This window comes from Symphalangus syndactylus, chromosome 10, assembly GCF_028878055.3.
Source record: "Symphalangus syndactylus isolate Jambi chromosome 10, NHGRI_mSymSyn1-v2.1_pri, whole genome shotgun sequence".
Taxonomy (NCBI): Eukaryota; Metazoa; Chordata; class Mammalia; order Primates; family Hylobatidae; genus Symphalangus; species Symphalangus syndactylus.
The window spans coordinates 99,899,759-99,917,053 of record NC_072432.2 but is presented as its reverse complement, the minus strand read 5'-3'; the positions used below and the strand labels follow the sequence as shown (position 1 = coordinate 99,917,053).

General features: G+C 39.6%; 1 protein-coding gene across 3 annotated transcripts in view; it reads right to left on the bottom strand.

Annotated features, from left to right (window-relative positions):
• PIK3CB (phosphatidylinositol-4,5-bisphosphate 3-kinase catalytic subunit beta) overlaps window positions 1–17,295 on the bottom strand; it is a 187,817-nt gene that overhangs the window by 85,881 nt on the left and 84,641 nt on the right. For all 3 annotated transcript variants that reach the window (XM_055295261.2, XM_063610702.1, XM_055295262.2), the window contains exons 4-5: window positions 7,172–7,395; window positions 2,315–2,494 (exon numbers count right to left, since the gene is read on the bottom strand). In XM_055295261.2, the coding sequence (XP_055151236.1) occupies window positions 2,315–2,494; window positions 7,172–7,395 (404 nt within the window). The remainder of the gene's footprint in view (window positions 1–2,314; window positions 2,495–7,171; window positions 7,396–17,295) is intronic.

The window sequence follows — 17,295 nt, the reverse complement described above, 5'->3', positions numbered from 1 at the left end:
CAGAAGGGTTAAGTTACACACCTAGTATCTGTAAAACTGAGATTTAAACCCACTTGTCTAATACTAAAGTCATACTTCAGCCATACTTTCAGCTTGGCGAGAAAAGCTGAATATGTGGTTCGCATGTGGCAGATTCACACTTTCTATGGATCCCTGAGATGGCCCCTTTCCATCACAGAGCTCTAGGCAAATATTACCAGCTGTCTTCCCATCAAAAACCTACCGATCATCCCAGTTTGATATTCTATTTCCACAAAACCAGAATGACTCTCCAGAGGCATATAAGAAAAGGGGTGATAATTCATATTACCAAAGATTCCTAACAAAGTGAATAGGAATCCAATGTATTCCTCAGAAGAATGAATTTCCTATACAGATCCAGAGTGTGATTCAATGTATCATAATTCAATTCAGAACCATTAAAAATACATTTTTGTCAGAGAAAAAAACTTCCAGAATGTCTCTCAGAAGTTATATATGATATTATAATAAATATATTCATCCAAAAACTCTTCACTATGAAAGATCCATTTCTCTCACATTCCTTTGCCTACACTGTGTATTCTCTCTCTCTCTCTTTCTCTCTTTTGTACAGGGTCTCTCCTGTCTAACCCTGCACAAAAACACATACATGCTTCTGTTTTTCTTTATAATAATAGAGGATAATGCGGTAAAATATACATTCTCTTTTACATCTCTTAAGGTAAAAAGAAACGTTAAATTAAAGAAACAGTAATCTACTTGAATGATGGCAGAACATGAAGAAAAGTCAGTACTTCTATGTTGCCCACCAAGCACTTTTCATCTTGTTTCTTCTTATGGACTAGAGTTCAACAGCTTACTATCAGAATACCACAACTCCCAAAGCTGTGCACATAAGTTATAACTGCTCCTGGATCTTATATGTACTAAACCACAAAAATTAAGGGCCACACCAGAAACCTGAGAAGAGGTGTAACATCATGTTATCTGCTAATAAATTGCAGCTCCATATTCTCAAACACATATTACTTTATAATTGGCAAGCCTATATCCCTCTTGTTTAAACAACAACAACAATAATATCACAAAATAACAAGACTTTCCTAAAATTCGGTAACTACTAACCTCTAACTGGGCACTTATAATAATATTCCTTACATAATGACTATTTTTTAGTCTCCAAGATATTTCAACAAAAACGTCTTCAAGTTACTTGAAGGCAAAGCCAAGGACCTAGTCCTTAAACAGTATACCTTATAGCGAGAGGGGTGCCGCACCACACATAGCATATTTAAACTCCACTTTACTCCAAAAATAATCTGAGGCAATTCAGTGCCGTTCAGAAGCATATTCTCAAAGAATTCTTAATTAAATGAAAATAAATAAATACCTGAATGATTAAGAAAGGCTTTTGAGAATGGTCAAACCTAATGCTTGCAAAATTCTTGCCATACATGGAAGTAACAAAAAAGGGGCAAGAGAAATTCCACGCATAAACATTTCAGATTGGAATTGAAAAGTTTTCCTTTACTTAGCTAATGGATAATCACAAATAAGTTTTTATACAATTCAATGGATGGCCATTTAATCGATTTTTAAATACTTTACCTCCCCCAGAGTATTTCACATTTATACTATATGATGAAATAGAAAGCAGCTATAACAGTCTTAAAAAAATTCATGATATAAGACAATAATTATAAGGCTAACTAAAACAATCAAAACAGCTGAATGAGCCGGACATGGTGGCTCATGCCTATAATCTCAGCACTTGGAAAGGCCAAGTAAGGTGGGCGGATCACTTGAGGCCAGGAATTTGAGACCAGCTTGGCCAAGATGGTGAAACGCTGTCTCTACTAAAAATACAAAAAGAAGCTGGGCATGGTGGCACACACCTGTAATCCCAGCTACTCGGGTGGCTGAGGCACAAGAATTGCTTGAACCTGGGAGATGAAGGTTGCAGTGAGCCAAGACTGCATGCCACTGCACTCCAGCCTAGGCGACAGAGCAACACTCTGTCTCAAAAAAAAAGCAAAGCAGAATACAAACATATACATACGCATATTTGTGTGTACAATCATTATGCTAAAATACATAACTGCAAAGAAAAGCGACAAAAACATGCCAAAAGGGTAACAATGATTATCTCAGAGGTAAGTACTATTATGAATATTTACTATTTAATACTGTATAATTTTCTGTATATTCCAAATGTTCCACTGTGGGAACATATTTTTAAAGTCAGAAATAATATATATATATATATATATATATATATATATATATATATACTCATAGACTTTTCTGGTAAATTGATAGTTAATATACATACCTGGAACTGAATTAGCGGATGATCACCAAAAACATATTCTACTCTCCCGCTGACTTGCAACACATAATCACAGGGGCTAACTTCATCTTCCTTCCCATGAATAGTCAAACGTTTTTGGATTGCCAATTCATTTACTTTGATAGGATTCATATTAGGAGACACTTGAAAGCTAAACACATCCTAAAGCACGAGGGAGATGAGGGAAGAAGCAGTAAATGTTATATTTATGCTGAAAAATCACTATTACAATCATTATGTAATAATATGTACAAATGTACATAATATTTATATAGGTACATCCTTAACACATTTTATATGGACGCATATTTAGAATGTAGACAAGTTCACTGAAAGATAAAGATTTCTGATAATTTGAAAAGTCATCTTACTGTATTCATAGTGCACAGCTTCCACAGGTAAGATTAATATTTAACTAAAGGTTACCATTAGGCATTTTCCAATGAACATCTTATCTTTTTTTTTTTTGAGACGGAGTCTCGCACTGTCCCCCAGGCTGGAGCACAATGGCGTGATCTTGGCTCACTGCAACCTCCATCTCCCGGGTTCAAGCAATTCTCCTGTCTCAGCCTCCTGAGGAGCTAGGATTACAGGCGTGCACCACCACGCCCGGCTAATTTTTTGTATCTTTAGTAGAGACAGGGTTTCACCATGTTGGCCAGGCTGGTCTCAAACTCCTGACCTCGTGATCCGCCCGCCTCAGCCTCCCAAAGTGCTGGGATTACAGGCATGAGCCACCACACCCGGCCACATACTGCAGCTATAATATATTTTGTATATATATTTTTAAAAACTTCCACATTTCTCACTGGTAAGAAGACAGCCATACTTTATACTAATTAAACCATAAATTAGCAATTATGTCCAATTTTAGAAACATGTAAAAAGAAACATATAGAAATTCTAATCAATTAAAAATGAAGACATAGTTTGGAATCGATATAGTATTACTAAATCTGTTCATCATAAGACTGAGTGATACAGTTAACACCTGAATCCTCTCATAATCTAGCAAGGTAATTTTCCATTATATGATTATATATTAAAGATATAAGAAGCTATCTCCCAAAGCAACCAACTGCTACTCTGAACAACTAACTTACTGCTATTCTCTATACTGACCTGACATCAATTCCATAATATTTTCCACTAATTTAATTTAAATAAATCACCCCCAAATTTAAGATGTCTTAGATTCAAACTTTTAAAAACTAAACTTACTAAGTATTTCACATCTATTTTTTCCAGTATTTTACTTGTTCTTCTGTGTTTTCTATGAGTTGGTGCCTGCCACAGACTGAATGTTTGTGTCTCCCCTGGCCAATTCATATGTAGAAACCTAATCTCTAATGTGATGATATTTGGAAGTGAAAACTTTGGGATGTGATTAGGTCATGAGGGCAAGGCCCTCATGAATGGGATTAGTGTCCTTATAAAAGAGACCCCAGAGGCCGTGCACGGTGGCTTACACCTGTAATCCCAGCACTTTGGGAGGCTGAGGCAGGCAGATCACGAGGTCAGGAGATCATGACCAGCCTGGCCAACATGGTGAAACCCTGTCTCTACTAAAAATACAAAAATTAGCTGGGCATGGTGGTGCATGCCTGTAGTCCCAGCTACTTGGGAGGCTGAGGCAGGAGAATCACTTGAACCAGGGAGTCGGAGGTTGTAGTGAGCTGAGATTGCGTCACTGCACTCCAGCCTGGCGACGGAGCGAGACTCCGACTCAAAAAAATAAATAAAATAAAATAAATAAAAAAGACCCCAGAGAGCTTCATCTCCTCTTCTGCCATGTAAGGACATAGCAAGAAGACAGGTACGTATGGACCAGGAAGCAATCCCTCATAATGAACTGGTGCCTTGATCTTGGACTTCCCAGCTTTCAGAATTCTGAGAAACAGGCCAGGTGCGGTGGATCACACCTATAATCCCAGCACCTTGGGAGACCAAGGCGGGCGGATCACTTAAGCTCAGGAGCTCAAGACCAGCCTGGCAAACATGGTGAAACCCTGCCTCTACTAAAAATATAAAAAATTCGCCGGGCATGGTGGCCCCTGCCTGTAGTCCCAGCTACTCGGGAGGCTGAGGCAGGAGAATCCCTGAACTGGGGAGTTGGAGGTTGCAGTGAGCTGAGATCGTGCCACTGCACTCCAGCCTGGTGTCAGAGCGAGACTCCATCTCAAAAAATAAAATAAAATAAAATAAAAGAGACCCCAGAGAGCTTCCTCTCCTCTTCTGCTACATAAGGACATAGCAAGAAGACAGTTATGTATGCACCAGGAAGCAATCCTCATAAGACACGGAATGAACTGGTGCCTTGATCTTGGACTTCCCAGCTTCCAGAATTGTGAGAAACAGGCCAGGTGTAGTGGCTCACACCTGTAATTCCAGCACCTTGGGAGGCCAAAGCGGGTGGATCACTTGAGCTCAGGAGTTCAAGACCAGCCTGGTGAACACAGTGAAACCCCGCCTCTACTAAAAATACAAAAACTTAGCAGGGCGTCGTGGCGCCTGTCTATAGTCCCTGCTACTCAGGAAGCTGAGTCGGGGAATCCCTTGAACCCGAAAAGAGGCAGTTGCAGTGAGCCTAGCTCATGCTACTGCACTGCAGCCTGGACGACAAAGTGAAACTCCGTCTCAAAACAAATCAGAACAAAACAAACAAACAAAAAACCCTAGAATTGTGAGAAATAAGTTTCTGTTGTTTATAAGCCACCCAGTCTATGGTATTCTGTTACAGCAGCCCAAACAGACTAAGACAGTGCCACATACATCAAAGAACACAGGCTAGGATGCTAGGAATCATTTTGAGAAGTCACATGCCTCCTCTTTCCTCCTCGACCTCACCTCCCAGTAAGACACCAATGATCTTATATCCTAATAGTTTTCCCATATTTCAAGCAGTTGTTCAATATCACTTTCAATGACTTCATGAAATATTGTACCTTTTTTTTTTTTTTTTTTTGAGACAGGGTATCCCTCTGTCGCCCAAGCTGAAGTGCAGTGGCGCAATCTGGGCTCACTGGAAACCTCGCCTTCTGGGATCAAGCAATCCTCCCACCTCATCCTCCTGGGTAGCTGGGACTACAGATGTGCACCACCATGCCCAGGTAATTTTTGTACAGATGGGGTTTCACCATGTTGCCCAACCTGGTCTTGAACTCCTGGGTTCCAGAGATCCTCCCTGTTCAGCCTCCCAAAGTGGCTGTGTGCCACCTCACCTGGTGAAGCCAGTGTTCTCAAGTTGAATTCTCATCACCTTTCAACAGTAAATTCCCCTATTCTACCTCTCTTGACCACGGAGAATTCCTTAAACAGTATTGTAAATTTGACCTTGACATTTTAATGATATTCAAATCTTGACTTAAATTGAACTTTAGACTCAATGTATCTCAGGACAGAATGACGAATGGTGTTTTTCCCTAGATAAACTTACTTGTTTAGAGAAAATGCCTGAAGGTAGAATCTTTTTTTCACATCTGTCCTAACAAATACTTATTAACATGTTGTCTAAAAGGAGGCAAAGCTGGGTAAAACCAGAGACACCTGGATGAAATCCTGGCCCTACCACTGACCAGCTATGAGGACTGGCACAAAACACTAAACTTGTCTTCCTTTCAGTCTCTTCATTGTAAGATGGGGGAAAGACAACACTTTGTAAGGTTGGTGTGGGAACTGGAGAATACATGAAAAATAAACCATACCAGGAATTATGCAGAATAAGGGCTCAACACAGAATAACGACTGTTAAGTCATTGAGCACTTACCCTGCATAATTGGTTGTTGTCATTGCTATGGTTATCACAGTTAATTCAAGAACAAAACAAAACATCTGGCCGTGCGCAGTAGCTCATGCTTGTAATCCCAGCACTTTGGGAGGCCGAGGTGGGTGGATCATCTGAGGTCAGAAGTTTGAGACTAGCCTGGCCAACATGGTGAAACCCCACCTCTACTAAAAATACAAAAATTAGCCAGGTGTGGTGTCAGGCACCTGTAATCCCAGCTACTCAGGAGGCTTCAGCAAGAGAATTGCTTGAGCCTGGGGGGCTGAGGTTGCAGGGAGTCAAGAGAGTGCCATTGCACTCCAGCCTGGGCAACAGAGCAAGACTCCGTCTAAAAAAAAAAAAAAAAAAAAAATCCTTGAGTTTCTACCTTAATCTAATGCCAGACCCTAGATGCTAGAACGACTATACTTGATACGACAATCATCTAGTCTGTATAATTGCTATGAACATTCAGAAATGGATGGGCTGTATATCAACTCTATTATAATGCCTACTTCCATATCACTAATTAATTCACATAGTCACAGAATGCAAATTTAATATGGAAACAAAGAGACCATTTTGATTAGGCTTTCATTTCTACCGATGGGGGGAAAATCACATGAGAAAAAAATATTTCCAATAAGGAACACTATCTAGACCAGCAGTTGGCAAACTTTCTCTGTAAAGGACCAGGTTTAGCAAACAACATACAACACAGTGGTCTCTGTTGCATATTCTTTTTTCTTCTTCTTCTTTTAAACATCCCTTTACAAATCTTTGAGGTTTCTTTCTTTTTTTTAACATCCCTTTAAAACTGTAAAAACCAACTAAACAGTCCAGTTTGCCAATCCCATTCTAAATCACCATTCCACTGCATCAAAAAAGATACGTGCAAAGAATATCACTTTAGACTATTATACATAATCCTAAATACATTTCTATCTGAAATCTAAAATTGTTCTTTCTAATAGTGTTTGCTAGGCAAGCGACAGACACTTCTAAAAATGGAGTTGTATTCAGGTAAAAATGAGAAATTTATTACAAAATATTTCTTAAGAAAATATAATCCTACCTGGCAGTTTTCAAAATGAACAGCTACAATGAGCTTTCCCCCATAAAGTTTATCTTCCAAGTTTTCAGGGATGGATGGTTCATGCTCTGGTGGATATGTTTGTTTTAGCCAGTCCATCCAAGACAATCCCACAAGTGACAGGATTTTTTCCTCGCTGAATTTGCGCATTTTTCTTCGAAATTCATTTACTTCAGGATCCTTCAAGGAATCAAATTCATGCAGACCTAAACACATTTTTTAAAGGTGTCATTTTCAGTAGCTAACAATAATAAAAAAGAATATAGAAAGAATACAAAATATATTCAACAAAAACTAACTTGGATGTTGGATGCTTGGCTTTTATCAAGCAGATGAAACTAGGGAGGAAAATACCATGAAAGATCAAAAAACCCAGATAAAACACTAAATCTCATGTACAGAAGACAAACATACAATTATATTTTTTAAAAAATACAACTCAAAACCTCATAAAGAAATGTAGTTTGCTTACCAGATTTACAAAGTAATTCACAATACATATTTTAAAGCCACATATAAAAGATTCAGTTTTTATTTACAAACCAAGTATTAATAATGAACATTTAAAATATGTGAGAAAGACTAAGAATCTGAAAAACAGTTTCAATACTATATTAGAAGAAAACTAAGAATCAAGTTATTATTTCACCAAAACTTGGTATACTATAGGAATGGCTATGACACGAAGAGGGAATATGGAAAATCTCTGTATCTTCCTCTCAATTTTGCTGTGAACCTAAAACTGTTCGTAGTCTTTAAAAAAACAAAAACAAACCAAAGAAAATCTAGTATACTTAAATTTTATAGACTGAATTTTCAGTTCATTGTGATTTTTAAATGGTTATTATATATTGTATTAATTAGTCAAAAATCCCATACACATAAAATTGTTCTTTATTGTTTGGTTGACTCTCAAACAACATGGTGGCTGGGGCACCAACCCCCCAGAGAGGAGAAAATTCACATATAACATTCATTCATTCATTCAGTGAGACAGAATCTTGCTCTGTTACGCAGGCTGGAGTGCAGTGGTGTGATTACGCCTCACTGTAGCCTTCATCTCCTGGGCTCAAGCAATCCTCCCACCTCAGCCTCCCAAGTAGCTGAAATTACAGTCACAAGCACATGCCAATATGTCTGCATAAATTTTTAGTAGACATGAGGTCTTGCTACATGGTCCAAGTTGTCTTGAACTCCTGGGCTCAAGCAATCCTCCCACCTCAGTCTGACAAAGTGCTGGGATTACAAGTGTGAGTCACCATGCCCGGCCCACATGTCACTTTTGACTCCTGAACAACTTAACTACTAATAGCCTACTTATGACCAGAAGCCTTACCAACAACATAAATTCAGTTAACACTTATTTTGTATGTTATATATGTTATATACTGTATTCCTAAAGTAAGCTAAAGAAAATGTTAATTACTCCAGCTCTCTTCTGATTAAAAAAAAAGAAAATGTTATTAAATAAATCACAAAGAACAGAAAATATATTTACTATTTTTTTTTTTTTTTTTTTTTTGAGACGGAGTCTCGCTCTGTCGCCCAGGCCCAGGCTGGAGTGCAGTGGTGCAATCTCGGCTCACTGCAAGCTCCGCCTCCCGGGTTCACGCCATTCTCCTGCCTCGGCCTCTCCGAGTAGCTGGGACTACAGGCGCCCACCACCACGCCCGGCTAATTTTTTTTTTTTTTGTATTTTTAGTAGAGACGGGGTTTCACCGTGGTCTCGATCTCCTGACCTCGTGATCCGCCCGCCTCGGCCTCCCAATATTTACTATTTATTAAGAGGAAGTGGATTGGCCAGGCGCAGTGGCTCACGCCTGTAATCCCAGCACTTTGGGAGGCTGAGGTGGGCGGATCACCTGAGGTCAGGTGTTCGAGACCAGCCTGACCAACATGGAGAAACCCCATCTCTACTAAAAATACAAAAAACATTAGCCAGGCGTGGTGGCGGGTGCCTGTAGTCCCAGCTACTCGGGAGGCTGAGGCAGAAGAATGGCGTGAACCCGGGAGACGGAGCTCGCAGTAAGCCGAGATTGTGTCACTGCACTCCAGCCTGGGTGACAGAGCGGGACTCCATTAAAAAAAAAAAAAAAAAAGGAAGTGGATCACCATAAATGTCTTCATAACTCATCATCTTCACATTGAGTAGGCTGAGGAGGAGGGCGAGAGGTTAGTCTTGCTGTCTCAGGGGTGGCAGACACAGAAGAGTGAAGGAGGTACAAGGGGAGGCAGCAGACACAGGCATACTGTATGTAACTTCACAGGTATACCTCATAATTTCTGACTTCTTTGCTTTTTCATTTCTGTAAAAATGTTTATCTGTATAGTACCAATCCTACCACTGTTTGCTTTAGTTTCAGTGCTGGTATCATAGAAGGGGCCATATTATAGAAGAAGTCAAAAGCATTCTTGAATAATCAGAAGCCTTCTGTCAGACTGTTGCATGTGAATTTGTTTTCGGGCACTGTTTCTTCTACATCTTCTTCCTCATCATCTGGCACTGCTTCAGAAGCGCTCATCTCCATGAAGTTGTTTTCTGTTAATTCCTCTCGTGTGGTGATTATTAGCTCTTGGATTTCTCCACGATCTGTATCTTGAAACCCTTCACCACCACTGCTGCCTTTTATGCCATATCACAATCTATTTCATAATTTCCTTGATGGGTTCTGTTGTCAATCCTGTGAACTGATGTACAGTATCGGGACAGAGTTTTCTCCAACAGGAATTTACTGTTTTGGGTTTGATAGCTTTCACAACTTTTTCTATATGAACGATGGCATCTTCAGTGGTGTAATACTCCCAGACTTTCATGATGTTCTATCCAGGTTCTCTTCCACAGAGTACCATGAGTAATGAGGCTTAAAGGTCCTTATGACCTCCTGATAGGCTAAATTAGAGATATTGTGTTTGGGGGTAAGTAGATCACTTTGATGCTTTCAGTGTTGAACTCAGGGGGTTCTGGGTGGCCACGGGCATCATCCAATATTAAAAGGCAGTCCCTAGGCTGGGCACAGTGGCTCACGCCTATAGTCCTCCTGTCATCCTAGCACTTTGGGAGGCCAAGGTGGGGGGATCACTTGAGGTCAGGAGTTCAAGACCAGCCTAGCCAACATGGGGAAACCCCATCTCTATTAAAAACACAAAAATTAGCCAGACATGGTGGTGTGTGCCTGTAATCTCAGCTACTTGGGAGGCTGAGGCAGGAGAATCACTTGAACCCAGGAGGCGGAGGTTGCAGTAAGCCGAGATCGCACCACTGCACTGCAGCCTGGGCGATAAAGTAAGACTCCATGTCAAAAAAAAAGGCAGCCCCCTACTGGCAAAGTAGTTCCTGACTTCAGAACAAAGCAGTGATGGAACCAATCCAGAAAAAGGGTTCTCATTGTCCAGGTCTTCTTGTTGTACAACCAAAAGACTGGCAGCTGGTGTTTCTTTTTCCCTTCGAGGTTTGGGGGTTAGCAGCTTTATAAATAAAGTGTATCACAAACTAGTCTGCATTTGCACAAAACAGTAGTTAGCCTTCCTGTCTTAAATCCTGGTGGTGACTTCTCTTCCTTACTAATAAATGAACTTGTGGCATTTTTTTTTTCTCCAGAATTGGGCACTTTGGTCTGCATTAAAAACTTGTTCAGGGCCAGACAAGGCAGCTCACACCTATAATCCCAACATTTTGGGAGGCCAAGGTGGGAGGACTCCTTGAGGTCAGGGGTTCGAGACCAGCCTGGGCAACATAGTGAGACTTCATCTCTACAAAAAATTAAAACTTAGCTGGGCACGGTGGTGCATGCCTGTAGTCCCAGCTACTCAGGAGGCTGAGGTGGGAGGATCACTTGAGCCCAGGAGGGCAAGGATACAGCCTGGGCAACAGAGTGAGATCCTGTCTCAAAAACAAAACACCAAAAATCTGTTCAGGCAGGTATCCTTTCTCCTCAGTGATTTTTCTTAATGGCATCTGGGAACTCATCTGCTATTTCTAGGTCAGGAAAAATAACTTCTGTTACCTTGACTTTTTTTATGCCAAACCTTTCTAAAATTGTCAAATCGGCCGGGCACGGTGGCTCACGCCTGTAAACCCAGCACTTTGGGAGGCCGAGGAGGGCGGATCACGAGGTCAGGAGATTGAGACCATCCTGACTAACATGGTGAAACCCCGTCTCTACTAAAAATACAAAAAAATTAGCCGAGCGTGGTGGCGGGGGCCTGTAGTCCCAGCTACTTGGGAGGCTAAGGCAGGAGAATGGCATGAACCTGGGAGGCGGAGCCTGCAGTGAGCCAAGATCGCACCACTGCACTCCCGCCTGGGCAACAGAGCGAGACTCCATCTCAAAAATAAATAAATTAATTAATTAAAAATAAAAAGATTAAAATTTTCAAACCATCCTTTGCTAGCATTAAAATTCTCCTGTACTAGATCCTTCACTTTCTTATTGCTTTGTCACATAACTTTGCCTTTTCTTGAATCAGGTTAGAGTCTATTGGTATGCCTTTCTTATAGCAATCCTGCACCCACATACAAGCTGCATTTTTAATCTGAGATAAAAAGGTGATTCACAAAAAGTACAAGGTTTAGCACCTGCTGACATAGCTGCAGCGACAGTTTCATGAATTTGTTTTTTCACAATGGTACTTACACTGGATTGATTTATCTCCAAATGGCAGGCAATCACAGCTGTAGACCTCCATCTACAGTACATATCAAGCTATTCAGCCTTTTTTTTATATATATATATAAGGCATTTGCAGGCACAATCACAGCACACTAGTACCTAGAACTCCTGGGCTTAAGCAATCCTCTTGCCTCAGCCTATGTACCCAGCTGCATTCAACTTTTTCTTATAATATCATGACTTTTCTCTGTTCTTAGAAGTACTTCCAGGATCACAAGTGGCATTTTGTATGGGTCCCACAGTGTTATTCAAGGTTTGCAGTATTCCAGTAAACACAATTTTAAAAATACATGAGAACTGGGAGAGATCCCTTTTTACTGCAATATGCAATTTACTAGACAGAGGAACTGCTCAAGTGGAGATGATTAGAGTCACATGGCATTTCTGAGCATATGCTCACAACACTTAACCTCACCACAATAGCAACAGGAGGTGGCTACAAAATTATTACAGTAGTATAATACAGTTAATTTTATGCAGTTATGATTTAATACTGTATCTTTACATTTGTGTGCACTTCTTTCAACTGCAAATGGCACCACGTATGGTTGTCTAAATGTCTATGTATGTAAGTTTTGAAATTTTAACTTTTTATAATAGATTTATGTGTATTTTATGGTAGTAAATGATACATACATATCATGCATTAATGACATACTTAACTTTTTAATTTTTTCACTATTTCTAGGCTGTGATTCGTCTGCAAGTTTTTTCAAATTGTCACAAATCTCAAAAAAAGTTTCAATATATGTATTAAAAAATATCCACGTATAAGTGGCCCTGCACAGTTCAAACCTATTGTTGAAGGATGGGTTGTATTTAATTTTTAGTCACTTCTGCCATTAAGACAATTATATATGACAACTTTTTCAAAAACTTATGATTATTCCAGTAAATAATTTTAGAAATCTAAAGGAATGAATCAACATACATAAATGTTTATGTGTGCATTTATTTTTACCTATCAGGTTGGCACATATTTTAAAATTTGATAATACCCTGTGCTGGAAGGGGTAGAGAGAAAAAGGCATTCTAGTATAGTTTTGGTGAGAAACTACATTGATATGAACTTTTTGGAGGGCAATTTTGCAATATTTATTAGAAATCATACACACACACACACACACACACACACAAACACACACACACACACACACATCCTTAGACCTCACAATTTTATCAATCGTAATCTCAACCTGAAAGATTCAGGACCAACAAAGAAAGCCAAGTATACTAACCCAACACCAATCATATAAGATGCCTTGCTTCTAGTTAGCCTACCTCCAGCTCCCTGCTGTCAATAATTTCCCATCAGGCATCTCTGAAACCTTCCCTTTTTTTCACTGCAAAGCTTTCCCACTCCTCTGCCTGCCTCTGAGTCTCTGCCAAACTCAAGTTCTTTTACTATAGCAACCTGTGCATAAATAGTCTCTGTTCTCATCTGAGTGGTCTTTGTTTATTTCTACAAACCTATGGATATACTATCAATATATGAATATTTGCTGCAGTTTTGTTTATAATAATTAAAATGTAATCTAAAGGCCATCATTCAAGACTGGTTAAATAAAGATACATCCATATATCATTATACAGTGGTGCAGGAGATAAAAACACAATCAATCTTTGTGTTTTTAAGGGCACCAGATTTTTTTTAAAGTAGGTAGAGAATGGGTCAGGTAAAATCCCTTTTCTGCAAATTCAAAAGAAAGAATACAGAATATGCATAAGTTTTTGTTTTGGATACTTGAGATGACTCTATTGCTAGTGGTATTTTGTAGTATTAGGGAGGAATGCACAGTGAAGAAAGTTACTTTTTATTCCATAAAATTAATCTATACTATACTATTTGAACATATGCATGTCAGTAAGGGTTGCATTGTCTTTTTACTTTTATGCACTGAAAACAATAGTTATTTCAAAAATATATCCTAGAATCAATTTTGTGGTATTAAATATAGAAAAATAAAACACAGCAAAGGTATAACACAGCAAAGGTAAAATGATTTCCCGGATAGTTTTAGATCTGGAATAAAATACATTACTCTAAATTAGCTATGAATGAACTGTAATTTGGGTGGAATGGCTGAAGCATTTTAGTGCAGTTAATATTCATTCTATTCACAGACAATAGGTATTACAGGTGAGGAAAGGGAAATAAGTACCCAATAATATATACATCTAACAAAAATCAAATGCTTTATTTCCCTTAATCTGCTACAAATCATGTTTAACCCACCTTCTAAATGTCTCTCAACTCTGTCCACTTCTCTCAATTCCTGTAACCATTAACCTAATCCTGGCCATCATCACCCTTCCTTTGGGTTACAACATTTTTTCACTAATTTCTCTACTCAAATTCTTAATCCCTCCAATCCACTCTTCATTCTACAACCTAAATAATCTTTCTAAAATGCAAATTCATCACGTTACTCCCCTACCTATATTTCTTCAATAGCTTCCCAAGTGTTCTTAGTAGTAAAGCTCTACTTTTTACATGGCCTGGATGGCACTGTATGCTCTGCAGATGGCTGCCTCTCTAGTCTTTCCTAGTTGTCCTATCTGTCCCCCTACACCACCCACAATCAATTTCTTTTCCTTGAATAGGCCATTCTTCACATGTGCCATTTCTTTTTGTTTTTTCCTTTCTCCACCTCTCTTTACCTGCCAAATTCCTGATCAGCATTGATGGCTCAGTTTAGGTATACATCTTCTAAGAGGTCAGCCCTGATTCACCTAATTGATTTAAGGTGACTTTCCTTTTCATAAGTTTTGTTTTTTCATTAACTGGCAAATAATAATTGCATGTATTTATGAGGTACAATGTGATAGAGTTTTTTGGTTTGTTTGAGACAGGGTCTCACTCTGTCGCCCAGGCTGGAGTGCAGTGGCATGATCAGGGCTCACTGGAACCTCAGCCTCTGGGCTCAAGCCAAGTGGTCCTCCCACCTCAGCCTCTCAAGTAGCTGGGACTACAGGCACACACCACCATGCCTGGGTAATTTTTTGTATTTTTTGTAGAGATGGGGTTTTGCTATGTTGCCCAGACCGGTCTCCAAATCCTGGGCTCAAGTGATCCACCCACCTCATCCTCCCAAAGTACTGGGATTATAGGAATAAGCCCCCATGCTCGGCCAATGTGATGTTTTGATACATGTATACATTGTGGAATGATCAAATCTGGCTAATTAGCATATCTATCACCTCAAATATTTATTATTTCTTTGTGAAGAGAATATTTAAAAATTCATAAATATTTTGAAATATACAATACATTATTACTAACTATAGTCACGGTGCTATGCAATAGAATGGGGGTGGGGGTGGTTTTGGGATGAAACTGTTCCATCTCAGATCATCAGGCATTAGATTCTCTCTCATCAGGATCACACAACCTAGATCCCTCGCACGTGCAGTTCACAATAGGATTCTTCGCATTCAAGCTCCTATGAGAATCTAATGCTACCACTGATCTGACAGGAGGCGAAGTTCAGGTGGTAATGCTCACCCAACCCGCTGCTCACCTCCTGCTGTGCGGCCTGGTTCCTAATCAGGAACAGGGAGCAGAGGAGAACTCCTGCAATAGAACACCAGAACTTATTCCTGCTAACTGAAACTTTGTATCCAGTGACCAATGTCTCCCCTTTCCCAGCCGAATACACCCCTTTATCTGCCCTCAGCTGGCTCTGGTAACTACCATTCTGTTTACTTTGAGTTCAACTTTTTCAGATTCCACATTTAAGTGAGATCACACAGTATTTGAAGGTGATCCTTTCTGACATAGTATAGCAGTTAATATATTGCAATAAAACTGTGTTTACTGATCCTCACTTCCCACTGGATTGTGAGGTCTAAGCAAAGACCACATCACCCACGGTCACTGGTAAAATTTCAAGTATAAACACTCAATACTACTGAACTGCAATCACTAATGTTTTGGTAATGTTTTTCAATATATTATGAATAAGGGACTCTGTTCATGTAACTGTTAGAATCACATAAAAAAAATACAGCTTTCATTTGTTCCAGACGCAGTGAATCCCAATCTCTGAGCATATTCATTTTAAGAAACTGATACAACCTAAATTTGGGAACCACCATAAATATCTCTTAAATATAGAAATTTTAGGCTGGGCGCGGTGGCTCACACCTGTAATCCTAGCACTTTGGGAGGCCGAGGCGGGCGGATCACGAGGTCAGGAGATTGAGACCATCCTGGCTAACACAGTGAAACCCCATCTCTACTTGAAATATAAAAAATTAGCCAGGCATGGTGGCAGGTGCCTGTAGTCCCAGCTACTCGGGAGGCTGAGGCAGGAGAATGGTGTGAACCCAGGAGGCGAAGCTTGCAGTGAGCCGAGATGGCGCCACTGCACTCCAGCCTGGGCGACAGAGTGAGACTCCGTCTCAAAAAAAAAAAAAAAAAAAAAAAAGAAATTTTACCAAAAATACAAACACTTTAAGCTAAGTAATTTAATTTTAAACCTGGTCAATACCCTACATACCTTCTCGTAAGAGAATCTAACAGCAAAGCTTAAATTTTCCTTGACTACTGTAAAATTTACAGTCAAATATAATTTTTATATTAAAAAAGTAGAGTGAACAATTTATTCATACTAAAGAGGGTGTTAAAATCCTACAGACTAGGGCAGGCATGGTGGCTCACACCTGTAATCCCAGCACTTTGGAAGGCTTAAGGCAGGCAGATTGCTTGAGGTCAGGAGTTCGAGACCAGCCTAGCCAACGTGGCAAAACCCCATCTCTACAAAAAATATAAAAATTAGCTGGGTGTAGTGGTGCAATCCTGTAATCCCAGCTACTTAGGAGGCTCAGGCACGAGAATCACTTGAACCCAGGAGGCAGAGGATGCAGTGAGCCAAGATCATGCCACTGCACTCCAGCCTGGGCAACAAAGTGAGACTCAGTGTATAAAAAAGAAGAAAAAAAAATCCTACAGACTAGCTATTTCCCTCACTTAAGGTATACCACAGGTTTAGATAGGTCAAGAGAAATAAGGGAGTTTACAAATATGTTTTCCAGAATGCTAACAAAATCCTCTGATTACAATTATTTTACTGAGTGTTCGGAGAAATTAATATAGGGGTGGCACACACCTTACTACAGAGAACAAACAGAACTCAAACAACAGCTCTGTAAATAATTATTTGGAATAAACACAGAAAAAAAAAGATTAGCCACATCATCTTTCAGGAAAAGGTATTTTTAGCCTAGTCAGGGCAATTAGGTCTCTAAAGGTTCTATTGTTTTCTTTGGAGAGAGGAGGTGGCAACCTTGTTCCTAAAGTTAAACTGAAATAATTGTTTATTGTTTTCCCAGGAGGCATGGCCTCATCAAGCCCTGGTCATCACAGACAAATCAGCAACTGCAAAAATTGACTTGACTTCTCAAGTATTAAAAGTGAAAATTCATTCTTAAATA